The sequence below is a fragment of the Aegilops tauschii genome, unplaced genomic scaffold (genome assembly GCF_002575655.3).
Source record: "Aegilops tauschii subsp. strangulata cultivar AL8/78 unplaced genomic scaffold, Aet v6.0 ptg000500l_obj, whole genome shotgun sequence".
Taxonomy (NCBI): domain Eukaryota; kingdom Viridiplantae; phylum Streptophyta; class Magnoliopsida; order Poales; family Poaceae; genus Aegilops; species Aegilops tauschii.
In genome coordinates, this window is record NW_027332738.1 from 134,081 (window position 1) to 161,821 (window position 27,741).

Genomic DNA, 27,741 nt, shown 5'->3' on the forward strand with positions numbered 1-27,741 from the left:
GTGACGGGCGAGCGGACGAGGCGTGTAGGTGTCACGATTGCATCACAATTGGAATAAAGTAAACAATGCATACGTGTGGCTATTGACTGATTTTGTGTGTTGTGTGCTTGTGTTAACAGCCAGCCAAATCAATCAGCCAAGGGCCATTATGTACGTGAGTGTGTTAACAGTGGGTATATCTGAAGATTATTTCTCAACTCGGCATGTGGGTAGAGACTAAAAAGACGATGCCATGGTAGCATGGCAGACCTGGCAAGTGCCACGAACATCATGATATTCTTCCTTTTCTTAATTCCTTGATTTGAAAATTAATTTGCTCTGCATGTATAGGAACATAGCAGTCGGGCAAACGACACTTTGGCATCTTGATCTATCAAGGGATTTTTTTTTACTTTAGAAAATGTGGGTTCGGATTGGTCTGTTGAGTTATGGCTGGCTGATCGGAATAATTTTTCTATTTAAAAAATGTAGCAAATAGCATTTCATTAGAGATTGGTCTGTTGAGTTATGGCTGGCTGATCATAATAATTTTCCTATTTAAAAATGTAGCAAATAGCATTTCATTAGAGATGGCTTTGCAGCAAATTGCAAATCACGCAAACCAAGCCATCGTCGCCTCGTTGCTCTCGCCGGGAGCGACAACAACCACCGGTCTCTTGTTCGCCTTCTTAGCCGGCATCTCCTCCATCCGGATGCCCTGCGGCACGAGCCACTCCGCCACCGCATGGGACTCGACCTCCAGGAAGTTTAGATCCGTCTTCGGCCGTCCGGCACGCCACACCGCCACGTCGTAGGCACAAGCAGCCTCATCGGCGGTGGGATACGTGCCGAGCCACCAACGCTGCCCGGCATCGGAGAACTCCAGTCCGAAGGTCCCGGAGGGCTTCGCCCTCATGCCGAAGAAACCGGACTTTCCCTTCGGCGTCTTCTTCGGCGCCATCGGGGAGCGGGCGGCGGCCAAGCGGGGAGCGGGGCGGCGACGTGCGGCGCGGGGCGGACGCGGACGGAGCGGGGCGGCGGCGTGCGGCGCGGAGCAGAAGCGGACGGAGCGGGGCGGTGGACGGACCGGAGAGGAGGCGAACGGAGCAGGGCCGGAGAGGAGGCGGACGGAGCGGGGCCGGGCGGAGGATGGACCGGAGGCGGAGGCGGCCGGAGAGGAGGCGGGCGGGGTCGGGGCGGCCGGAGCGGAGGCGAACGTGATGGGGCAGCGCAGCGGTAGGCGGCGGCCTAGGCGGGGTGGAATCAGTGGTGGGGATCTGGATCTACGACGGGGCGAGACCTTAGAATGTTAACATGTAACTCTTGCAAACTATTTCAAAAGCCCGTGGCAACGCACGGCCAGTCTACTAGTAATACATAGTCCTTGACACGTACAAGTAAGCACACCCTAACGCACACACAAAAAACTAGAAAAACAAAGAGCACTCTAACAAGTAGTAAAATACAAAGTGTTAGAGTTGTGTCGAATATTATTGTACAAAGTAGGTTATAGTTGCACTTGGTTTTTGAACTGTGTGTAGACAAGGTAGTAGTTGTGTCCTAATAGGACACTTCTATCCTAGGCCTTTCATATATATCGAGGGTTGACACACGATGTAACCTATGCCAACATAATAGCACATGCACGCAGGGGAGGCGGTGGCGCGTGTTGACGCCCGGGTGGCCGGTGTGCGGTATTGTAGCGGTGTCACGGGGAGTAGCGCCCGTAGTCAGGCCCCGGGGATGTAGTCATGATGGTGAACCTCGTTAACAAGTCTTGGTGATGTGCTTGTGTGATTGCTTGATCCTCGGTAGATCGATGGTGCGCTTCGGATTCATTCTAACCAGTAGTATCATGAGCAAGGTTTTGAAGAGGTTTTGGATCGTTGTTGATCAAGAGGAAAAGCTCCGATGGTCGGTCTTGAAGAGAGGCGTCGTGTTCTATTCCGATCTACTGACGGTACGCAGCAGATAAGGTCTGATGTGAAGGTCAGATGGTCGTGACACGGAGGCCAAAGCAGCAGGTTTGGAAGCAATCGGAAGCAACCAAGGCAGCGGCAGGTCGGATCTGAAGCAGCGGCGGCTAGGGCACGGAGCGCAGCGAGCGTCGCAGGAGGCAGTCACCAGGGCGGGCCAAGGCGTGGAATTTTCTGCGGGACGGCTGTATTTTGGTTTTCTGCGGGACGGCTGCAGGCCCAGGTGCTGGGTGGCCGAGAAGGTAGCGGTGCTGCTGATCCTGGACGTGTACGTCATGTATACGTGTGCCTTGCTTGGTGTTGTGCAGACACGTGGTTTGTTTTGAGAAAACAAAGTGTTGCTAGGTCCAACACGTGTGCACAAGAGTGGTTTGGCATGGATCGAAAGGATTTGATTCTTTTCTGCTAGGTGCGCGGAGAAGCTAATAAATCAAACACGAGCATAATAATTTGCAGACGAGGGACTTGTCAGATTCAAGTTTGCATGAAAGTTTTGCTAGGTTGGTTTGATCAGATGGCTTGGAGCGTGTGGAGAGGCAACGGAGGACGTGGACAAGCGTGTCATGTGGATCATGCATACACAGGGCGTCAAGCAATGCATGGAGAAGTGCGGGCGACACGACGCAGGGTGGAGCATGGTTGTAGTCGGATAATTTCGGCTGGGTTGGACTGGACAGTGACAGTCTGACGGATCGGCAGGGATGTTGGTCAAAGCAGAAGACGGCGGTGATTTCAGTGATGACGGCATAAGCGCGTGATGCTGATGGTGGTCGAATTCTGGGGCGTGGAAACACGTGGTGCATACCTGAGGGCTTGTGCGGCTTCGACAGACTATGTCGCGGGGTTGATTCAAGATGGTGCACACATGAGAGAGCTTGAAGTCGACGGGGCGCGGGGTAGCATGGCCAGCTACATGGAGTCATGTTGAAGGTGAAGCTGGAGTCTGATGGATGACTACACTCTGTGCTGATGGAGGGGCTATGACGTAAGAATTCGGACAGTCGAAGCCTATTTCAGCGGGATAGCGAGAGACACATGGTTCAGACTAGTTACCAGTGGTCTGATGGAGACGTGATACTCGACATCGGTTAGTGATGATCGATGGTTCTCTGCAGTGGGGGTTAAGTGGTGTGGGTTCGCGACCCTTGAGACTCGATCGGGACAGCAGAGGCTCGACGCGGTGATAGCGGCGAGGTATGCGGTAAGCACGGGACACAACGACAGGCCAAGGCACTAGTGGTCAGACATGTGGTCAGACAAAGTGTGCAGGGGTGCTGAAGCAGTGTTGGAGAGTACCGGATTCTAGTTGGTGACTGGGTCTATCGGTGCCGGTTGATGGACAGGAGTTGACCATGGAGAATCTGAGAAAGTCGCGGAAAGTCTGAAATTGTCAAAAGCTGAGAGAGTACATGGCCGTATATTCTGTGGTTTTCAGTGCACATGGCAAAGTGCGGATGACAAATACAGAAGGAGGCGGAGTGCTATAGTTGTGGGACATGCCAGAGACTATCCGGAATAAGGACGAGACAACTGTGAATTTGACTCATGATGACAAAGGGCGACGGTGAAATTTCTTCAAGTTTTAGACAAGGAATCAAGAAAGAGCAGTGACGTTGAGTTTAGGTAACTCCTATATGTAGCATCCAATATGTAAGTTGTTCACTTTCATGCAGACAGTGGTCGGTGTGTGATGGCGTTGAGTGGATACTCCAGAAATTGGGAGCCCAAAGTAGAGTAATGAAGAACTTAATTTTTGCTCGAGTGCTGACTGTGAAGAGGACGAGAAGGGACTACAGTTGCAGGTGGAGTCACATGGAGTCTAGGAGTAGCAGCAGTGCTCATGGTGTATCTCAAGTGCAATGTACATGGAAGTTCGATGCATGGATGAATTCAAGGTGCTGGAGAATATTCGCCAAGGTAGAGTTGTTAGAGTTGTGTCGAATATTATTGTAAAAGATAGGTTACAGTTGGACTTGGTTTTTTAAACTGTGTGTAGACATGGTAGGAGTTGTGTCCTAATAGGACACTTGTATCCTAGGCCTCTCATATATATCGAGAGTAGACACACGATGTAACCTATGCCAACATAATAACACAGGCACACAGGGGGAGCCGGCGGCGTCTGCCGGCGCCCGGATGGCTGGTGTGCGGTATTGTAGCGGTGTCACGGGGAGGAGCGCCCGTAGTCGGGCCCCGGGATGTAGCCATGATGGTGAACATCGTTAACAAATCTTGGTGACGTGCTTGTCTGATTGCTTGGTCCTCGGGATATCCCTCTAGTAGCAGCACAAAGAAAGAGGAAGAACGGCAACCGAAAATCATACCGACGAAAAAGAAAAAATCTTTGTCTTCACACAACCACCACCCATCCAAGGCCTAAACCGGTCAGTAGACCTCCAGACACCATAGCCCGCGACCTCAACGAAACCCGGGGATCTTCGACCCCGCTGGCTCCTAGACGAATGCAAGAGCCCCACCTAATCGCGAACGGAGCCCGAGGAAACTTATTCAGACGCGATGCCGCCGCAACAGCCTCGACATCATCTCCTTCAACACTAACCCTATTGAGAACCCATCCGATGCACAGCTCCGAGGTTCCCCCTCCCTCCCGCTATCGGAGTGGCCGGCGAAGGGAGAGGGAACCAGTGGCAGCGCCGACGGCACTCGAACGTGGTCGCCTCCTTTTGTCTGTGTACGAGTAGCAATGTGGACATGAGTCGTCCATCCTATTTTAGCTAGGTAGTGCGTCTACACGTTCCAGATTTTGGAAGCTTCTAATTCTTGGTTTTTAGTTTTCTTTTTTTTCATTTATCTGTTCATTTTCCTTGATTTTTTGAGGATTTTTTCTTTTAAAAAAAAGTTTAGAAAATTTCAGAAGTGGTCGTGCTTAAAAGAAAAAATCTTCCTTTTAGGGGAAAAATCAAGATCTCAAAAAATCAGAATTTTTAAAATTGTTCAAAAAACTTAAAAAAATTTGTTCACAAAACATTTTCTAGAAAATGCGCATGTTTTTCATAAAAATGTTGTAAAAGTGGCAAAAAATGTTTATTTTTCTTAAAATTAAATAGTTTTCGTGTTTGTTTTTGAAACCATAATAATTTTCCCGTTTTTATAGAAAAGAAAGTAAAAAAACATCCTTAAAACAAGTAAAATTAAAAAGATCTAGTTAAATCACTAAATACCAGCGGACGACAATGTCACTGCTAGCGGACGGAATGGTCCGACCCATAGCGGACGTTCTATGATTCATTCCGTCATTTTGACGTACAGAGTGTCTTATAGGAGCTCTCCTCGCGAAGAGCAGTGAATAGGGCCACTGACTCTGTACATTTTAAAACCAAGCTGATAGAAACCAAATCGAGCCTATTTTTCTTTGGTTAATACGATTTTTTATTTATGGTATGGTATAGAATCTAGATAAGGATGAAGAGGGACCTTGGGCGGCGCATGGACATCACACGAAACGTGTCACCAGGGAGTGTCAAAACCGTTGTTTGTTGGAAAAGTCCAAAATAAACCTTAATTTGTAGGCGAAAGCTAAATCGAGCCTGAACTTCTAATCCTCGAAATCAGCACACCAAACAATCTGATCCCCGTCTATTTTAAACCTAGAGCGTGTTTACAGGGATTGTCAACGTGGCATCAGATTTCAAAACATGTTCCACATTTTCTTGAAATTTTCAATCATTTTGAAATCAGAATATTCCTAAAAGCATAAGAATTCCAATTTTTTTTGCAAAAATGTGAACAACTTTTTGGAATTATGAACAGTTTTTGAAACCTGAATAAAATTTAAAGTGCAAAAAAACTTTCAAAATTTGTTCCAAGTTTTTAAAAAATTAGAAAGTGTTCGCATTTTAAAATTTTGCTCAGGTTTCAAAATTTATTCACATTTTTTAAAAAACTTTATGTTTAAAAATGTTCATGTTTTAAAAAATTGTTCTCAGTTAAATTTTTTGTTCATGTTTAAAAATTTGTTAGCGTTTAAACAATGGTTCATGTTTATAAAATGTCCGGGGATTTCAAAAATGCTTCATGTTTTCCAAATTTGTTGTTGCTTTTCAAAAAATGTTCATAATTCCAAAAGTTGTCCACAACTTTGCAAAAATGTTTCTAAATTGAAATATTGTTTTTTTGTTTCAAGAATATTTGGATTCAGTATTGTTGATAATTTTCAAGAAAATGTTTTTGAATTTCGACACCATGTTGTGTGCTTAAATATTTTCGCGCTTCTCATTTATCACCAACAGTCATCAGTTAGAGTGGTTAGCCGGAGTTGTTCAGCAGCGTTAGATCACAAGTGTGATTCCCTGTGAGTCTTACATTTTTCGGTATTTTCAAGCCGCGCACTACATAAAAGAAAAACTCAATTCGCCCTGGTGGGGCGGCCAAGTTGCCTCCTGCCGCACCCAATGATCTCTGCTGCCACCTCGACAATCCCTTCGAAAACCCACTCAGGGTTTAAACTAGGCCGGAATAAGAGTTCAGTGTGCTGATTTCAGGGATTAAAAGTTTGGGGTTCAATTTAGCAATCGTTTACAAGTTTAAGGTTTGTTTCTGATTTTTTTTTCCTTAGATCTTTGCCTCAATCTAACAGCGCGCGAGCGACCTGCGGAGGGTTCGGCCGGTCGACCGGACCGAATCGTTTCCCTTATTCTTTTTTTTTGTGGTGTCTGCGACATCGTTTCCCTTAATCAAGTTGTGCGTTTTCGACGTCGACTGGTCGCTCATTTTTTGTTTCGATCCCAATCTTTCTTGGCAAGAAAAGTTGAACTCAGAAAAGGTTGAAAGTTGGCATGGTATCATAATTTCACCCACATAGCATGTGCAAAAAAGTACAGAGGGTTACCGCAAAAACTGGATGCACTTCGTGTACAAAATGGACAATCTCTTTCGAAGTATCAGGGTTTCGGACGAAAACTCATCTGTTACAAAGGCATTTCATTTTTTAAATAACCTAAGCATTAACAAATTGAATATAATGATAAAACACACTAATATTAAACATAAGAAAAAAGAATCACTGAAAAATCTATTTTCAAAGTTAAGTTATTCACAAACTAGTGATTCACACAAATTTCAAATATTTCAAAATTTAAACTATTCAAATTTGTAAACTACCGGCACTAACAGAAAGTTTGTAATTTTTTGTACCTAAAGCAAAAATATTCACAAAAAAACTCTAAATACAGCAAAAAAACAAATCAAAAATAAATAAAGCAAAAAAAATAAAGCAAAAAAAAAAGAAAATTAAAAAGCCCACCTACTGGGCCAGAGCGGCCTGCATACGACTAGAAACCCAACCTGTAGTTGGGCCAGGACGCAGGCCCGCAAGCCCAGTAGGCCCACATGCAGAGTAGGAGAGGTAGGCCCAGAAGGCCTACTTTTGAGAGGAGCTCAAAGCAGTGCCCGCGCCGGGGCTTATAAACTGGTCTGGGCGCTCCTCAACTAGCGAGATGGGACTAAACTTCTGCGCCCCTCGCCTGGCAGCGCACACCCTTTAGTACCGGGTCGTGGCTCCAACCGGTACTAAAGGGGGGTCTTTAGTACCGGTTGGTGCCACCACCCGGTACTAAAGGGGGGCACTTCCCGCCGCTTGGCCTGGCCAAAACAGACCTTTAGTATCGGTTGGTGGCTTCAACCGGTACTAAAAGGTGTGTTCTATATAAGAAAACACTTCAAATTTTTTTTTCAGTTTCTCATCTCTCCCTCTGCTTCTTTCTCCTCTGCCCCGTCGCTGTCCGTGTCGCTGTCCGTCGCCGGCCCGGCCGTCCCCGTCCCCGTCGTCCTCGTCGCCGCGCCCCGCCCCGTCGTCCCGTCGTCCCCGCCCGGCCCGTCCCCGTCCCCGTCGTCGCCGCCCCGTCCCCATCCCCGTCGTCACCGCCCGTCTCCGTCCCCGTCGCTGCCCCCCGTTGCCGCGCCTCGCCGGTGAGCTCCTGCCCCGGCCGCCATGTCCACACACATATTTTATTTTTTTGACATTTCCATCATTTTCTTTTAGTTATTTTAAAACTGAAAAGGCGATCCAGGGGGTGCAAAGAAAGTTAGTAATGGCGCACCTTCATAAAGTGCGCCATTACTATGTGTATGACTTGGTCAAAGTTAGTAATGGCGCACTTTGTGTAGGTGCGCCATTACTAAGTTTGACATAGTAATGGCGCACCTATGCAAAGTGCGCCATTACTAAGTTTGACGCAGTCATACACATAGTAATGGCGCACTTTGTACATGTGCACCATTACTATGTCAATTAGTAATGGCACGCTATCATGTGGTGCGCCACTGCTAATAATTTTTTTTTCAAAACTAGTAATAGCGCACCACACATCAGATGCGCCATTAGTAATATGTCAATAATGGCGCACCTGTATGTGGTGCGCCATTAATGTCCATATTAGCTATAGCCCTTTTCCTAGTAGTGACATGTATGACATCATAATCTCCGCACTGGTCCACCTCCTCCTTCGACATTGGCATAGTTTCAGACTCATACGTCTTTACTGTTGCCAACTTGTCGGTTTTTTATATTTATTTATTTTGTTAAATTATTCATTTGTGGTTGCGTGCATCTTAGCTATAGAGGCACATCCGACAATGCACAAGTCAGCTCAAGCTACATCTAGCAACACTATATCTCGTCAATAGATAATAGCATCTATAGCAGATTCCCTATCCTAAAATTTCAAAATGTATTCCTCATCCAAAAAAAACTATTTTCAGGGGATTATACTTTTCTTCATCTAGCAAGTTCCCTATAGCTTTATCTCTCAAAAAATTATTTTGCCAATCGATTCAAACCTTTGCTCAAATAATTGAAACAAATTCATCACATTTCAAAGCAACATAAACTATTCAATGCACCACAGCATAATTGAACTACGAGCATAGATAAAGTCCAACTGATCCATCAAACAACTAAACATAACCATAATTTGTGCTAAAAGGTACCGAATGAATGAGTTCGTTGAAAAAACCAAACACATGGTGGACAAAAAGATCATAGTTCACATACGAACATTCTTTTGTAAAAGTGAACAACTTTTGAAAATGCAAACAATCTATGAATATTTTCCGAAATCTTGAACAATTTTGAAATTAAAAACATTTTCTGAAAACATGGAGAATTGTTGATTTTTTTGGAATAGCGAATCATTTTAGAAATGTCAACCATTTTCTGAAAATCTGAACAATTTTTAAAATTATGAACATTTTTAGAAATTATGAGTATTTTTCTTAGAAAATGCAATTAAAAAAAAAGTAACATGTTTTGAGAATATGTGAGTTTTGGGGAAAATTATAAAAGAATAAGAAAATAAAAAAAACATAAACACAAGTAAAGTAAGCTAATGTGAAAAAAATGCTCAAGGAACCTTCTAGAAGGTTCTAAAACCGGTAAAAACCTAAGCCGGCCCATATCTTGATGTTCGCTCGGTCGCATGTACGTCTTGTCAACAGTTTGCAAGGTGGCGAATAGGGAATTCCGACTAAGCAAGCGACGCTAAATCCTGCGCCCTCTGCACCCGCTATAGTACAATAGTGCTGCGATCCAAACGGGGGACGTCCTGCTTAATTGTACACTGCAGTAACCACCCCGCCATCCCCAACTGGACGTGCTAGCTTTCATCTTTTTATGTCTTTTCTTCGTTAATTTTTCTTTTGTTTTTATTTCGTTTTTTGTTTTTATTTTTCTTCTTCCTGGGTTTGACGAACGTTTTTTTTTCAAATTCGATGAACTTTTTCCAAATTTAAAGAACTTTTTTTCCAATCCGATGAACTTTTTTAAGATTGGTGAAATTTTTTCAAAATCGATGAACTGTTTTTCAAATCTATGGTATTTTTTAAAAAGTGATGAAGTTTTCCCAATTTCATGAACTTTTTTCCGAAATTTGATGCAAAAATCAATGAACTTCTCCAAATCGAGGAACTGTTTTTCAAATTTGATGATTTTTTTTGAAAAGTTAACACAGTCAACTGCAAAGCGGTCAAACGTTTAATGGTCAACACAGTCAACTCAATTGAACGATCAAAGCGGTCAATTGAACTGAACGAGCGAGTTTCTTTTTGTGGAGCGATCGAAGGAAGGAGAGCTCCTCCTTGGCGCCTTCAGCGCCCGCTGGCGATTCCAGCGCCCACTGTGTCACTAGCATGGGCCTGGCCCAGCAGCGAACGCTGGCTGCTGCCGCTCGCTTGATCGCTGGCTATCGCTGCCCGCTCGATCGCTGGCTCCCGCTTGATCTTTTTTTCTTCATTCTAAAAATGCTACAGTACAGACTATTTTTCTTAGAAAAAACCGGTTTGCTACTGTATGTACACTTGTCTTAGAAAAAAGTTCATCAACTTTAAAAATAAGTTCATTGAATTTGAAAAAAAAAATCATCGTGTTTCAAAAAAGTTCATCGAGTTTGAAAAAAGTTCATCGAGTTTCAAAAAAGTTCATCGAGTTTGAGAAAAAGTTCATCGAGCTTCAAAAAAGTTCATCGAGCTTCAAAAAAGTTCATCGAGTTTGAGAAAAAGTTCATCGAGCTCAAAAACTGTTCATCGAGTTTGAAAAAAGTTCACCGAGTTAGAAAAAAGTTCATCGAGATTTTAAAAAAGTTCATTGATTTTAAAAAAAGTTCATCGAATTTGAGAAAAAGTTCACCAAAATTTGAAATATAAATTTCATCGAATTTGAGAAAAAGTTCATAGATTTTGCATCAAACCCAGGAAGAAAGAGAAAAAAGAAAAACGGAAAATGGAAAAAGGAAAAAGGAAAAAGGAAAAAAGAAAAGACAAGGAAGAAAAGAACAAGAAAGATGCACGTAACCACATTACGCTTGCTAGCGTGGTGGTTAGTGATGTGTGCTGCTGAAGCAGGAGGTTGCTTGTTCGAATCCCGGTTCACCCGCTTTTCTTTTGCTTCGCGATTTTTGCGGGAAGCAAAACGGGCCGGCCCAAAAACGCGACGCGAGGAGAGGGGGGTATGCGCCCGATTGCGGGAACAACTAAAACGGGCGAGGCGCCAAATAGGATTTAGCTGAAGGAAGGGATCGATCCAGATAAGTGGGCCGGCCCAAGTGAGCTTGGACATAAGCGCCATGAGGCAAAAGCAGTGCATAAGGCACCAATGAAGAGGACTCGCAAGCGACACGCGTTCGGAGGCGAGAGTGGTTCATGGGCTGGCCCGACATGTTAGGCGAGCAATATTAACGCTCATCAGTACTACCTCTATATACCATTTTTTATTCAATTTGCATGGGATTCAGGTAGCACCGCGAGTGCCATCGATAAACCATCTTTTGTTCGTCGATGACAGCCTGTTGGTCTTCAAGGCAAACGATATGGGTGCTACAGAGGGAACCTAGTTCTGTACATATACTATCAAGCAACAGGGCAACGAATCAATTACTCGAGGTCTTCAATTTTCTTCAGTAAAGGGTTGTCGGATACCACACGCCAAGAAATAAAGTCTCTCCTCAACGTCCCAAATGAAACCTTGGGCGAGAACTAATTGGGCATGCCGTCCGACATTGGAAATTCCAAGAACGGGGCCTTCAAGTATCTAAAGGACCGATTATGGAGTAAGATTCAGGGCATGTCCAGTCCCAGAGGTGCAAGCCATGGAAGCAGCGTGAGGTCCAATCCTATGCCCGAGAGGTTCATATATCTCAGGCTCTCCCAAGATCACAATAAATTTGAAGGATGGCCATCACTTTGGATATCCAACAAATTCGAACAGAGATCAAGTGCTCCAGATGCTCCAAAGAAAATAGGGATAGACGCCTGTTAAATATGTTTTCCGGCCATGGTATTGCTGATCACAAATCGACTCATTATTTCCATGTTGGAGCTCCAGGACATGTCCAGTCCGGTTGCTGCACCGGACACTGCTCCACTAGCAGTAGTCGCTGCCTTTCCGCCACGAGACGCTGCTCTGGGCCATGGAGAGAACCGCTGCTACCGGACCTCTAGGTGCGTCAGATATGCATGAATGGGCAGGATCAATTGACCAATCTATTTCAATATACCCCCTTGAAACGTTTGCATCTAGCCCCTGAAAACATCATGTCTTTGCAACTTACTCTCCACGTCCAATGGATTAGCATATAGGCAGGCCAGCAAATTGACATATACCCCCTTGAAACGGTTGCATCTAGCCGCTGGAAACATCATGTCTTTGCATCGAGTAAAGTATATATAGCCAGCGTCATAGAACATTGTTCTGAATCAAAAGAGCCGGAGAGCATTTCACAGCCAATTGGCATATGTGTGAGATAAACCAAGAAAAGTAGCTTTCCTGACTGTGAAAAGATAAACAACAAACTCACTGAATACAACATGTGCGTGAATGGGTGTTGCAAAATCTCTTTTCACAAACTAGGTGCTTGACTAAAACAAACAAATATAGTCACTTTCAGTGCAATCAAGAAGCAATATTTAATTTCTCCGAAGTTCCGAAGTTCTAAATTTTAAGTTTCAAAGAAGAGCAGATTGCTTAACACTTCTTTGGAACTGAGTGGCCATTCTAGAGGAAGCTGTACACAATTGTATGAAATGTTTCAGAGAAACAAAAGTAAACTGCAAATCGATGTTTGGCCATCACCCTATTGTAAAATTGGGGATGCGTTGACAATACTGTCCATGGGTAGAAACAAAGGCAAACTGCTAACCGATGTTCGGCCTCTCCTTCTCTCTTATTCAGCATCAATATCTCTAAACCACAGTCGGCCATGTCCTAGAACCAAGTGACCGAGGTGAGAGGTAAAAACATAATCAAAATGATCAAAATGATATGCTCATGACTATGATCAAAATATAAAACATGTCAACCCTTAAAATACCAAATCAATAGTATTAGATTTATCATGAAATATATTTTCATATGATATGTGTACTATTCCTACATGTTGTAGATATAGATAATTTTCTCTGTAGTTTCGGTTAAAATTTATGAAGTTTGATTTTTCCTGAAAGTCAATGCGCAATATATGACGGAAAAGGTAGCTTCCTCGATGGCTCCATGGTGCGATGTGATTATTGCCGTCCGATGTCATGCATGAATCGCAGAAATTTGCCAACGTGGCCTGACATGAGAGAATCATTCGCTCCCTTGTGTTTCATGCGCGACACGTTCATCACCGTCAGATTTGCTAGACTCCACCTTCTTGGATCTTCTAGTCACAAACAATTTTCAAAGAGAAACACGGATTGAAAGAAAGAATGGATGCTTGTATTTTGATAATTTGTTCAGGCTTATATACTGTCTGAACAGTCGTTTACAATGTCAGTTGTTACATGTTTCCATCCTACGGAAGAGGTAAACTGCCATACACAATGTTTGGACAAAGTAGGTCTTCCAACTGCTGGTAGTTTAGCCTAAAGATAACGCTAATTGTCTATTAGCCTAATGCTAACTACCCATGACAATTTTGACCAACAGATAGCCAACACCACGTCATCCCCTTTCCATCTCGTTCGGATTCGTCGCTATCTTGAAGCCTATGCTCTACAATATGTTTACCGTGGTAGGTAGGGGAGATTCTACAACAACTCTCATCGCTCGCTCGGGGATTGGCTACGAGCTACATCATGCGTGAGACTTCCCTGAGAAAGCACATATTGGGGGGTATTAGGGGTGTTGATTTCGGATGAGGAAATTTGAAGCCTCACTGGACTACAATCTATCTGACGCCAACATCTACGCGTGAGATTTTCCATGAGAAAGCACATATTGGGGGGATTAGAAAAAATGTTTATAATATAAAAACTATATAGAAAATAAAATATGCCAAATGAAAAAAATCAGGAAGAAAGAAAAAAGAAGGAAAACCAAAGCCAAAATACGACACAGGAAAAAGAGGAAAAAACTCATCAGCAGCCAACGACCGAGAACAACACAGCGAACCCACGCGTACATATCCTAAAAAAAGACGCCGATAAGTGCCACACGTGTGGGCGTTAGGGGGGCTGCCCACACATTTTGTGTGGTGTATAAGAGGAACAGCCCACACACCCACGTGTGGGCAAAAAAAGTAATGCCCACACACCTCTTTTTTCCCTCCCGACCCCTCTCACACGCGTGCGTGTGGGCGAAATAGATAACGCCCACACGCCCCGTACGTCAGGCCTCGTACCTCGTGGTCCCGCATGCCCGCGTGACAGTCACCGCGCGTCCTGCAGTTGCCATGGTCCAGACCCTCGTCCATGTTCGTTTAACTGCAGTTGCCATGTCGCTGAACTTCGGTTGCCATGTCAGACAACTACAGTTGCCATGGTGCTCAACTGCAGTTGTCATGTATGATCTGTTCTACTGTAGTTGCCATGATTTCAAAACTTTAGGAGTTGCCACCCACTAAACACTAGCAGTTGCCATGTAGCACTACAAGAAGGCATGGCAAAAAAACATGTTCGGGTAAAAAAGAGAGTTGCCATGTGCTCACAAGCACGCTAGGGCAGTTGCCATGTAAAAGAAAGAGTTGCCATCTGCTTACGTGCACGCTACGGCAGTTGCCATGTACCATGCAAAAACACATGGCAACTCGGGTAAAAAAGAGTTGCCATCTGCTTACAAGCAAAGCTAGGGCAGTTGTCATATACCTGCAGAAACACATGGCAACTACCAGCTTTGGGTGTGGGCTAGGAGACGGGCGTGTGGGCGAAGTGATAAACGCCCACACACCAGCCCCCGTGTGGTGAAAAAAGGACGTGTGGGCGACCGGATGAATGCCCACACACCAGCTTAGTCCTACGTGGCACACAAAAACTGCTAAAACGCGCCAAGATTCGTGCAGAATTGGTTGGACGAGGATCCATGCGTGTGGGCGAGTTGCCAGACGCCCACACGTGTGGGCGTTAACATTTTCGTAAAAAAAAAGAAGAACCCACGTGTACATGACCGGCCCACCTTCCTCCGCTGCGAGCGATGAGAGTTGTTGGGGCATAGACGCGACTGCTTGACGCCCGCCAATGCCCCCAACAACCCCAGCCGCAACCACGATTCCGCCGCCGCCGCCGAGCTCTTCACTTCGGGCACCGCTGCTGCTGCGAGGCGACACTATGAGGATTTTGACGATGTTGCCATGCCAGATGCCGCAAGCATGGTGCCGTGCAGTCGATGAGAGCGAGAGGGAGGCACGGCCGCACGGGTAGTGATGCGCGATGCGTGCGTGAGCATTGCCCAAGGTTGATAGAGGGTCACGCCTCACGCGGCTACTGATTATTTCATATCTACAGCCGGCTGGCGCCTAGCGCCGGCCAACGCGGCCGAACACCGAACGTCCGCGTTCTCCCACCTGCTCCCTTGTTTCTGCCAAGTCTCTTTCTCCTACCAAACTCCCACCATAGGTTGAGTCATAGCAGAGAGGAAAAGAAAGCAGACACAAATTCGCAGCGCGGCGCGGCTCCGGCTTCCTGTAAACGTAGCCAGGTGTCGCCGGCGCCGGTCCTTACCGCCGCCGCGCCAGGAGATGATGCTGCCCGGGCATGCCTTGTGCCGCGCTGAACAAGGTAAGCCAGACTCCCCTTATCTGAGCTCACTCCAAGGTTGCGTTGCAACACCGGGACCCGTGCTTGATGTCTTGTTTGCTTTGCTTCGTTAGAGAATCTCCAACAGATGCGCTAGATTAGCCGCGCGCTGAAAAAAACGACTATATTGCGTGATCGAAACTGGCGCTCGAGCAGACAAACCTGTTGGAAAGTCGGACTTTGCTTAGCGTTTCTGTGGGGGTGTGAGGTGACGGCAATTCAGTGTTCACCGTGGTGGCTGTTCTAGGATCTTCGTTGCCCCGCTTGTTCACTGTCCAAATCGTTTGGAGCTCGGTTGGGAGTCGTGGGAATGGTGGAGGTGAGTAGCTCCTGCGCTGCCCTTGCTTTGCTGTGTAGCGGGAGCCTAATCAGGGAATGCTTCAAGAGCTTAGAATTGTCTCATGCCATGAACCCGTGTCTTTGATGGAACATTTGCACTATATTTTCTTGCCCGTTCTTATTAAATAGCCCTGCTTCAGTACTCCCGCCGTTAAAAAATACTTGTCGTGGTTTTAGTTAGCTCAAAAGATCCGTTGCTCATTGGTGGAACACTTCACTGTATTTTTTTAACCGTTCTTATCAAATAGTGCTGCTTCAGTAGGTAGATCTGTTTCTAGAGAGAACTAGTTAATTATTGGCTTAATAAGGAATGCTTTGGAGGCAATCGAGACGATAAGTATTCTGAGTGTCCTTAATTCACCATCGCTTTGAGATAAACATAAGTGTGTCTGTTCTGTACTTAAAAAAAAAGTCTGTACTCTAGCCTCATTTCGCATCAACTCAGTTAAATTAAAAGTATGTACTCTAGCCTCATTTCGCATCAACTCAGTTAAATTGCATTAGTGGTAGATGGTCTTGAAAACATTTCGACCTGACTAGTTAGAAAGGCAGGTTGTGTATTACTCCCTCCGTCCCATAATATAAGAGCGCTTTTGACACTAATGGGCCATGCGGACCATGGGCTGTTCACACTAATTCTGTAGATATGTGAGTTCATATCAATTAGTTGCACTTCTCAGCATACCCCTATCTTAATTAAGATGATGCTGATTGGTTGGTTGTACTGTTTCTTGGCAGGACTGTTTGAAGATGCTCCAAGGAAACTTTTATTTAATTTCTTGGTCGTTATATTGGCTCTGGAATTTATCAATAAGGCTGATTTGATTGCCAAAACATCGGCTCTAAAGGCTGACACTCACACTCCTATTATGTCTGCTTCACAAGAATGGAGTTCAGTTCGGCCCATGGTATCCCAAACCAAAGTTGTCACAAGTATTGCAATGAGTCAGCATAGACAAAAGAAGCCATATTCATCACCATCAGCTCTATCATCTGTGCACTCTCCTATCTCTGCGCCGAGCTATAGCTCCATCTCGGGTGCTTCTGAACTCTCTTTTGATTCACTGGACCTGTTCGATCCTTCGATGCAGCACAACAGGCGCTCAGCAGAAGAGGTTCCTGCTCATGTGGATGCTGACCTCCCTGATGCAGCTTCGAATACTAGTACAGCTCCTTCTGGAGTGGTGCAGCCCCCACTATCTCCATACGATGGTAACTTTTCAAGTTTTCCTAGATCCTGAAATAATTTAATTCCAAATGATTTCATCATGTCAAACATGACTACAAATTACATAAAAGGTGATACTTGTGTATTTTAATCTAATCTGCATCTTCCTCATTTGGGAAAGTAGCACCATGTGACTGATCGTAATATCAATTGTCTTACCCATAGTTTTAAATAGCACGCTATGCCTCTTAGCGGCGGACCTTTTCTAAACGCTATAGCGCGCTATTTAAAATGTGTGTTCATGTATTTGGACCAAAGTGCCTTAGCACAGTACCTCTTCTAAACGCTATAGCGTGTTATAACAGAGCTATATCGCGCTATTTAAAACCACTCTTACCTGGCTGTAAATTATATAAGCTTGTTAGCTTTTATTAGTTCAAGCATAATGTTTTGATCCATCATTTTGGAATGGTGACTGATGAAATGGTTGGTAGCAGTTTCATAAATAATCAATGGTGATGGATAACATTTGACATCAATCATAGATACTTATGTATGTTAGTACACCCTGATATTTGCTCTAGATGCGCTGTCGTACAGTCAAATATGTTATATAATTCACTCTCTGTTTCACTAGGCTGTTGTGCTCCGAACATGGTACAGAGACGAGGTAGCGAGAACTGCCATTGTGTTTACCCGGTAAGAGTTGTGCTCTTTCTTCACAATGTTTCCTTGAATTCAAATTGGAGCAACGAATTTCTTGAGGAGCTTGCGTCACATCTCAACTTGCGGGTTACTCAGTTTGAGATTGTAAATTTCTATGTTGTTGGAACTTCTGGGCTAAATATGACAATGGACATAGCTCCCCACACTGGAAATAGCTTCTCATCCGAACAAGTTACTGCGATGAATTATTCTCTTAGCCTGCATACAATTCGGATCAATCCAGTACTGATTGGGGACTACAATCTTCTTGATCTAGTATGGTTCAGGCCATTGGCTCCAGCTCCTGGTAATCCTTTGACACCTTGACATTCTTCTATGTGTTACAAAGCTGTAGATCTTTTAGTGTCTAATTAAGGTAGAGAAACTGGAATTCCACTTCATTTAGTTCTCTTTTAATTATGTCCGATTGTCGACTGCTTGAACCTTGAACCACCAACTTGTCCATTCTATCTGTCAGATGCAAACTCAAACAATCCTCGATGACACATCTTACTACTCATCCGGTTTGAAGATCTTGCTACTCATTCGAGCATTTCTGATCGCTGTAAATCAAGCCTGTCAGATCTAACTATGAATCGTCAGTTCCCTCACGTTTCTTCAGGTGTGGCAATGCCTGTAATTTGAATAAAGTTGTTCAGGTTAGTGGTTAAACTGAAACCCATCTTGAACCAGGAACCTTGCCTCGGACTACTTGTTCTCGACTTAGTTGGCACTGGAAACTTGAACCAATTTATTTCTGGTGAACACCCACATAGATGGATTTAACTGATTTATTCACGGGACTGCTCGACAGGAACCACCTTATGGTTGTGGGCAAGACATATCCATATGAATGATGTGTGTTGAACTGCTTAGCATATTGACAGCAAACAAATCCATCCGTGGCTGATAATATCATCTGTTTAGCACCGTGACCTATTCAGAAGTAGATCATCAACATCTTCTCCTGTGAACACTAGTTAAGTTGTGTTCGTCACTTGACAGTATTCGCTTACACATTGGCATTGACTATTCTGACCTGAAATTGCCGATGACACCTGAACAATCACACCAATCTGATCTCAAAACGAATTCATCACCACTAATCCTAAAACTGACAAGAGGCTTCCCTATTGGTCACTATAAGATCAACTTCAAGTGATGATCTTTTCTTGAGAAAATAAGAACTGGCCCTTATTTTTCATGTATAAACTTATCTCTCTCAGAGGTTAATGGTTATGCATAGAAAACAACGGCCTTTCTTATTCTAGAGAAAACAACAGTGGTTGTTCCTGTAACAGAAATTACTAATGTGCTAGACTAGTAGATGAATAGCAAGTTAATTCTGTTCAAATGTGTACGATAAACAAAAGGAATATATTTGTCCGTCCTTTAACAAGCTCTGCTTCAATTGTATGTATTTAGTAGTTGTGTCCAGTTTATTTGAAAAGTGCACGAGTTCTTGACACACTGGTTAATTCTGGAGTTTATGACGCATATACAAATAGGTTTGCCAAAAGGGTCTTTAACTAGAATATTTCCACACATTTTGCAAGATGCAATCACTAACTAGAAGATTGTAGAAGTTACTTCCCCGTTTGATGCCTTTTCCCCTCCAAAATTTTGATGCAGATGCAATAGCAGGCAGCTCGAGCGTACTTATGCTTCTTTTTGCATTTTGGTTGGGCTACAGGAAGTACGGATCCAAAAGGAAATCAAAGGAGAGAGCAAAGATTGAGTCCATCCTACAAAAGAATGGAACTGTCCATTTGAAACGGTACACTTATGCCCAAGTGAAAAGAATAACGAGATCTTTTGCTGAAAAGCTAGGTCAAGGTGGATTTGGTGCTGTTTACAGAGGCGACCTCTTTGATGGTCGTCAGATAGCAGTCAAAATACTCAAGGACTACAAGACTGATGGGGAGGATTTCATCAATGAGGTAGCTAGCATTAGTAGAACTTCTCACGTTAACGTTCTTAATCTCTTAGGATTTTGCTTGGAAGGATCTAAAAGGGCATTAATTTATGACTATATGCCTAATGGTTCACTTGAAAAGTATGCCTTCAAGGATGGCTCTAAAGGTGGAAATACTTTAGGTTGGGAAAAATTATTTGATATAGCAGTGGGCATTGCTCGAGGACTTGAATATCTCCACAGAGGATGCAATACCCGCATGGTGCATTTTGATATCAAGCCCCACAACATTCTATTGGATCAAAATTTCTGTCCAAAGATTTCTGATTTTGGACTAGCCAAGCAGTGCCTCAATAAAGAAAGTGTTATTTCCATTGGTGGTGCAAGAGGAACAATAGGCTATATAGCCCCCGAGGTTTATTCGAAGCAATTTGGAACAGTAAGTACTAAGTCTGATGTTTACAGTTATGGAATGATGGTTCTTGAGATGGTTGGGGCAAGGGACAAGAATATCAGCCAAAATAGTGAATCTACCAGCCAATATTTCCCACAATGGATTTATGAACATTTAGATGAATATTGTCTTAGTGCTTCCGAGATAAATGGAGGGACCTCAGAGATTGTAAGGAAGATGATAGTGGTAGGGAGGTGCATACAGTTGAGTCCTACAGATCGTCCAACAATGACTAGAGTTGTCGAGATGCTTGAAGGGAGCACAACTAACATCGAATTGCCACCAACGGTGCTCTTGAGTTGATAGGTTTGTATTGTTCTCCGGCACTTGCTCAAGTATTGCATAATTTGTGAGAAAGATTGGAAATTTTTAATTCTTAAATGATGGACTGAAAATTTAAAGACTTCCGAGTGCCATTTGTGTGTATGCAGTGGGGATTCCACCAAATTATTGACCGAGTGTGACCATATTTGTGGAGACATATTCTAATTGGGCCTAGCAATTGGCAGCTCATGACGGGCGTGAGGGCGTGTGCACGTTTTTTTTCTTCTTTTTTCTCCTGGTTTTGTTGTTTTTCTATTTTTATTATAAATTTTCCTCTCGGTAGTGTTTTTTAGAAAATTTGATTACTTTTAAATATACAAACTTTTTTAATTTATCATATATTTCTAATTCGTGAAAATTTCTTAAAATTTTGTGATTTTTAAAATTCGTAAACACTTTTGCAAATTCCTGAGTATTTTATTTTTTTGAACATTATTCCAAATCTGTCATAATTTTGAAAATTTATGAATCTTTTAAATCCGTGAATTTTTTATTTCACCAACTTTTTCAAAACTGAAAATGATAAAAGATAGCATTCTTTTCCAAGCCAGCAGGAGTGAACCAGAGGATTGTGGGCCGTGGCCCGTGCCCATTTTTGTGGCAACCTGGCCCTTAAAGCGCAAAATAGGAGCATTTTCTATTTACCGCGCATTGCGACTTAATATCGAGTCTTACATAGAGCCTACGAGCGAGTGGCTGGACTGGGCCATCTCAGTTTTGGTTTTTTTAGAAAGCATGCTTGTATTCAAATCATCAAATCTCTACTTCTAATGGACGAGTTGGTTGAATAGTCCCCCCACTTTCGTCTGGTTTTTTTTCGACTGGTTTTTTTTCGTCCCACCTTCGTCTGGTTTTTTTTCGTCGTTTTTTTTTCGTCTGGTTTTTCTTTCGTATCTCACCCCGCACGTAAAACTAACCTCAATCTCGATCTGTTTCATCTCAGCCTCCAGCCCCGAGAGGAGCCGCCGCCGCCGCCGAGAGGAGACGCCCCAGCCCCGAGAGGAGCCACCGCCGCCGAGAGGAGACGCCCCAACCCCGAGAGGATCCGCCGCAGCCGGGGAACGAGGTCGCCGCCGCCTCCCTCGCCCGCGGCCATGATGACCGATCTGGCGTGGGCGCCGCAGATCACCCTCTGGTCCATGGCCTCGACCAGGTACGAATCCTTCCTCCACTTCTTCTGGTTTGGTTATTTCCGCATCTTGATCTGATTCGGGCGTGTGTGCAGTTTGCTATGATCTGGCGACGGGATGCAAGGAGAAGCTGCTGCGGTTTCAAGGGGCCGTGAGGATGCCCACCATGAAGGCGTGTCTGGGATGATGGAGGTGATATCCAGGCCCTGCTGATATCGGCCAGGTCCCCGATGCCGTCGACTGGCGGCGGCCACCGTGTCCTCTTCCATGGCGTCGGCGGGGCCTTCCCCTGCCAAGCGCAGCGGCTCCTTGGCTGGATCACCGTCGCACACCTCGCCGGCGTGGTCGGCAAGATCTGCATCTCGATCCTCGCCACTCTCCATCCTCTTGCAGGTAATAGGCTTTCCGCCCCCTCTTTTATCTCCCGCGTTCTCGTGTGCACGGATTGTGAGCGTGAAGGAATATTTCTCTTCTATTTCATGGTGCTGCTGTGCTCCTTCTGCCTTCACACTGCACATATATAGATTCTTCAAAGGAATTGGATGCTGATAATATCAACTTAGTTCCCTGAATGTGATATATATATATTCTTCCCTCGCTTTGAATTGATTGCCCCAAACAATATATCTCTGGTTGACAGTCATGGCCTATTATTATTGTTGTTAATTTACAACACTCTGCGCTGTATTGTCCAATCATGGTCCAAACTTAAACCTTGGCTATGGATTCATTGTATGTACCATATGCTGTTCATAGCTACAAAATTGCAATCTCTTGAAAATGTTCTTGAATACAGTAATTTTTTTGTCACATAACCCATATGCTGATGATAAAGTTTGTTGTATGAGCTTGTGGCATACTGATCCGACAGGTGGCAGGTATGCGTTCAGATGTTGCAGCTCTAAGGAAGGGTAGTATATGGCACATGGCTTTGTGGGTTGTTCGACAAGAAGTGTTTTGGGCATATTCGAAAGGCAATCTTGTCAAAATTGTACATCGATTTTCTTATTCCGCCATCAGCTTCTATTGATATGAGCGATACAAAAAGTTCAGCACTGAATTTTAGTATGTTAACTTGCAAGATTTCTCGTGACTATTTTTTTTGTTATAGGTTTATAAATTTCGAAATATAGTTGCAGCTTCACGGAATGGACGACCCAAATTATGTTAGTGTCTATATGTTTACTTGGTGGTGGTCTAGCGTGAGTGACACCTGCATCTGTAACTTACCCATTGGATGTTGTTCGAAATCACCTGACAACACAGGTGATGCTTTTCTTCCTTTTGTGATTTGTGAATAACACTAAGCCAATCAATCAATCAATATAACTTCCAGTTAGAACTTAGAGCATCTTTACCTAACGCTTTCATGCAATGCAGCTTTACAGACCAAAGGAACAGGTTTTAGTAAGCTAAACTTTCATGTCTATAAAATTCTGCAGAAAACCACTAGGTATTACAAGGGCATCTTTCACACGTTGTCTACAATTTGTAGAGAAGAGAGTGGTAGAGGATTGTATAAAGGCCTTTGGTCCACCTTATTGGTAAGCCGTCTGCTTCTACTGAGAATTGTTTTTTAGTTGACTTCCCAGTAACTTTTATGAGTTACAGGGAGTTGGACCTGATATATCAATCAACGTTTATGTATATGAATCCCTGAGGTCTCATTGGCAAATGGAAAGTTGAATGTCAAACTGTGCGACCAATGATTTGCTATGGTACCTCCCTCTTCTCTCTTCTATGAACCCTATAACACACGTCTCAAATCTTAATTTCTTTTATCCTATTGCAGGTTAATTCCAGTTGGCTGTGTTAACCTACAGTAATCAATCAAGTCAACAAATATAACAATGATACTTTGTCTTCTGATTTTTGGTGGTGATTTTTTTTGTGACTGAACTAACAGGAGCTGAAGCATGTGTTCTTATTTTTTTATATGACTAGATGCATATGAACTGAAGCTCCATAATTTTCTTTTCAAGTCGACATTGGTGGCAACCAATACAATTAGCGTTATTTACAACCAATGAAGTCTTATAATTTTCTTTCTTAGAAATATACAGTGACACTGACTATCATTTAGTAGCTCTACCGGCACTAGCCAAAAACAATAATATTTATTTATTTAACCACCAAATAGAACAATAGGTTATTCTGCATTATGGGTACACAAATCACAACACTATATTTCAGCTGTAGAAATCTGTGTGGATGCCTGCTGATATTTTAAGCCTACATATTGCCGATTTGGTTTGAGGAATGCTTGAAGCATAATTTACTCCCTAATGTGCAAATAGCAGTATCATTTTTTGTCAAGAAACTGAGAAGACGGAAGAGAGTTGGTGTTGTCAGTGTGGTGAGCCTATGCGGCAACCACAAGGCTGAAGTCTGCTTTGATCGTTGTTCAAGATTTGAGCTTTGGCTCCGGTTTTGATAGCTCTATATCAGTGAGTTTAGTACAGTAACTATTTTAAGTATCTTTACTGTGCATAGTTGCATACATTTTATTCATGGATTAGTCTTGGTAATATTAACATTTGAAAAGCAATTTTTGTGTGACCATTTTTTCATCTTAGTATCTCCATCTACCAGCAAAAGGCAACGTGCACAAACCTGTATTTAACATGCAACATGAGATAGTGTGCATCGAAACTATGCTTATGTTTGTGACATTCATGTGGCATCTCATGCAGATAGATTTTATTATCCATTTCTGTAGCATGCAATGTTTATTTTCTTCTTTTGGTCCATAATCCCTCCTCAAAGAAATATAAGAGTGTTTAGATCACTAAAGAAGTGATCTAAACGCTCTTATATTTCTTTACATAGGGAGTACATGTCATGATTGTTGGATACACATGCAGACTTTCAGCGAGTTTTTGTTCTCGGACTTGGGATCCACAGTCCAAAGTTGATTGGTGGATCAAGTGAACTTGGTGCATCTCCATTCAAGCTGGTGTACAATTACCAGCCTGCTTGTTTAGCGCAGTCTCCACAATCATACAAGCAAATGAGCATCTGTGGTGGCTTTGGGCGCGTGTTTGAGGCTGGTCCGGTATTTAGATCAGAAAAATAAACACTCACAGGCATCTGTGTGAGTTTATTGGGTTGGATGCAGAAATGGAGATTAAGAAGCACTACTTTGAGGCAAGGAAGATTTGGAGGAAATAATTCTTTAGTTTGTCTATTGAAGCGATGCTGACCAAGTACTGATTTTTGTTTTCAGGTTTGTGATATCATAGATTGCTAATTGTAGCAATATTCAAACACCCAAATGAAAATTGTCAGAAGGAACTCGAGACAATAAATAGGCAGTATCCATTTGAACCTCTGAAGGTAAGACATTACTCCTTACTGTTTTGTGTTGTTATATGTGTGCTTTTGCTTAATTTACTGTCTCAACTTCTTCTAATTTATATACAGTACCTAGAGAAAACGTTGAAGCTAACGTACGAGGAAGGGATTAAAATGCTCAAGGTACTAACATGTACTTTTATGTATGTCTATGATATCATTATTGTGGCGTTGTATACAATATGCTCTTTTTTGTTGTTCTCACAGTATGATCGATACTAGAACTTAATAGCCCAATTATATTGCATGAAAGGCCTTTGTTGGAAATGATAAAACAGCTAGACAGTGAAATGCCGACCAGCCCCATGTCACTCCATCCCCATGGGCGACCCTAAGCCCGGCGACCCCCACCCTCCTCCCCTCACCGTCGCCGAGCGGGCGGCGGCGGGGACGATTCCTTTTCTCCGCGGTTGTGTCCTCCATGAGTTGGGGAGCTCATGGGGCGGGCGGCAAGCGGAGGGCGACGGCCAGCGCGGTGTCGTGCCTCTTGCGTCGGCGGATGTGGTGAGGTGGGTGGCCTAGGAGGCGTGGGCGACTCGGTTGCTGGGGCAGCTGCCCAGGAGCGGGCTTGAAGGCTCAGATCATGGCGGTCCCGATCTGTCCGCTCCGGCCATGGGGCTGGCCGTTGGATACTGTGACATGGGCATGGTTGGGCTGCGTCCAGGCCGTGCTTACTGCGTGAGCTTTGGCTTTCGTGGTGTATCTGAGGCTCGGTTGTGTTGTGTTGTGCGTTGGTGTTGACTCGCCTCCATGTTGGTCGTGCGGATCGATCGAAGGGCTCTCGGAACTGGTGGTCATGGTTTGCTGCTGCCCGTATAGCGTGGTCTTGGCTTGCTCTCGATCCGCGGTGGCTGAGTTCCTTCCTCGGGGCTGGGTTAGGTCGAGGGGCTTAGGACGAAAGTCTTGGTTTGATGGGCGTTGAAGGATACCAGCGACCATGGCGTTGTAGCTCCCTCCTCTTTGGAGTTGTCATCGATGAGTTCCTCCTCTTCACTAGACCATGGCTTGCTGGTTTTAAGGGTTGCCGTGGGGGTTGTTGGTGTGGGCGGCCATCTCCTGAGGTCTGCCAGCTGTTGTGGGTCACTCTGGGCGAAATCTTAAGTCTTCGAAGGGGGTCGATGACCGCGACTTACTTTGTCCGTGTCAACAAACAATTCGAAATACCTCGACTTTTTCAGAACAGGTCCGAGTCAAATAGCAATGATTCGAAGCACTTCTTTTTCCATTACACTATTTCAGAAACCTAATGACTCGATTGTATGGATATGGAAAATACAGGATTTCCGATCCTAGCGGGAAAAGGAGGGAAACGGCGGCGCCCTTGGGCGTCGTTATCCTTCTTGAAGGCATCTCGGAAGAGTTCATCCACTCATCTCTGGGGTGTGGGCAAGTTGGTGGTATAGTTTCGAGTTGGCTGATGTCGGAATTGTTGTTTCTTTTTTGTTTCTCTTCTTTTTTCGGGGCTTTGCACAATTTTCCCTTTTAAATCGCGTGGTTTTCGGCCTTGTTTTCCTCATAAACAGGGCCATTCTGTAATTTTATTTTCCTCTCTTAATGAATTGGGCAAAGCTCCTGCCTTTCTCCTAAAAAAGGCCTTTGTTGGGTAGACAATACATCTACATATAACAACTGTGCAGACTACAAATGTTTTCCCCATTCCTTCCCAAATTAGAAAAGGTATAATTAAGTTCAATGACATGTGGGTTTACCAAGGTAACCAATCAAGCTAAACTGGATTAGCATTTTTTTTCTACTCCCTCCGTCGTAAAATATAAGAGCGTTTTTGACACTATACTAGAGTCAAAAACACTCTTATATTATGGGACGGAGGGAGTAACTTCTATGAATGCCACACAAATTGTAATGGTAATTTCTATACATGTGTGTGATTTTGCAGCATACCAATGAAGCCTTAAAAATAACTTGGATTGGTAAAAAGTAAAATTAGACGGTGGGAGCTGTGTGAGTACGCAAGTTGTACCTTGTCGGTTTTGATGACAAGAAGTCTCTCTATGAGGGCATCCATAGCTTGATGATTTTGCACCTCTAAGATTGCCTTTAATGATTTTCTGTTTGCCTTTATATATTGCAAGTTTCATTCTGGAATCCTCTAGGCAGGGTGCTTGCAATCCCCTACATCTCGGCTGCAACAAAAAAGACCCAACGAGGCTGTTGTTTCAAGCTCAGACCCTCTTCATTGCACGCGGTGCTAGAAGGAGAACTGGGTTGTGGTGGTGTTGCTGGTCGTTTTCCTTTTTACTTTTGCACTTTGGCCATCATAAACGACACAGGCTTGCTCCCCGGATGGATCTCTTTCTCTCCCTGGATCTTTTAAACAGGTGTTGTGATTAAAATTGTGATAAATCAGTGTTCATCACTATTCTTTTTGGACTTGAATAGATCTATGTCTAAATTACACATAATGTGTAGGAGAAAATTACTATAGCTGGACTTTCATGTCTTTCTTGAATCCATGGCAAAGCATAGTCACCTTAGTACTATGTTGCTTTGCACATGTCTTCTCATGGCCTTATTAAAGATCTTGTTTCCATGGCTTTAAACACAAGATGATATTTTTGTAGCATATTTCATATAAGTTTTCCTCCTATAAGGCTATAATTTCAAATTCAAGCCCACCCAACACACAAAGTTTCTATCTTCTTATTTTCTATACAAGTAGTAGCTTGCGCAGCGGTGGTGTTGATGAACGACACCCAATGCAGAGGCGGCAGTTACCATAGGGAAGAGGTCAAGAACATCTAGCTCTTGTGGTGTTCCTCCTCATTGTTGTCATCGCCATCAACAGCAACAATGACGACCGGCTCATGGGACGGCTACTAGAGAGGGAGCGAGGAAGGGGGAGACAGATCTTTCAGGTACAATGGTACGACAAC

The 27,741-nt window shown here is 43.8% G+C and overlaps 1 protein-coding gene across 1 annotated transcript; it reads left to right on the forward strand.

The window, feature by feature from the left end:
• The first annotated feature begins 8,168 nt into the window (after positions 1 to 8,168).
• LOC109751789 (LEAF RUST 10 DISEASE-RESISTANCE LOCUS RECEPTOR-LIKE PROTEIN KINASE-like 2.3) lies at positions 8,169 to 23,448 on the forward strand. Its single transcript, XM_073506200.1, has 5 exons — positions 8,169 to 15,440; positions 16,536 to 17,009; positions 17,603 to 17,977; positions 19,303 to 21,516; positions 21,589 to 23,448. The coding sequence occupies exons 1-4, from the start codon at positions 15,401 to 15,403 to the stop codon at positions 20,340 to 20,342; spliced, it is 1,929 nt and encodes a 642-aa protein (XP_073362301.1). The 5' UTR covers positions 8,169 to 15,400; the 3' UTR covers positions 20,343 to 21,516; positions 21,589 to 23,448.
• The last annotated feature ends 4,293 nt before the right edge of the window (positions 23,449 to 27,741 follow it).

Bases quoted from the DNA above. Each gene is read 5' to 3' on its own strand.
- LOC109751789 (XM_073506200.1), top strand. From the start codon at position 15,401: ATGATGCTGCCCGGGCATGCCTTGTGCCGCGCTGAACAAG. The intron at 15,441-16,535 runs GTAAGCCAGACT...GTTTCTTGGCAG, and splicing joins CTTGTGCCGCGCTGAACAAG to GACTGTTTGAAGATGCTCCA. The intron at 17,010-17,602 runs GTAACTTTTCAA...CTGTTTCACTAG, and splicing joins CCCACTATCTCCATACGATG to GCTGTTGTGCTCCGAACATG.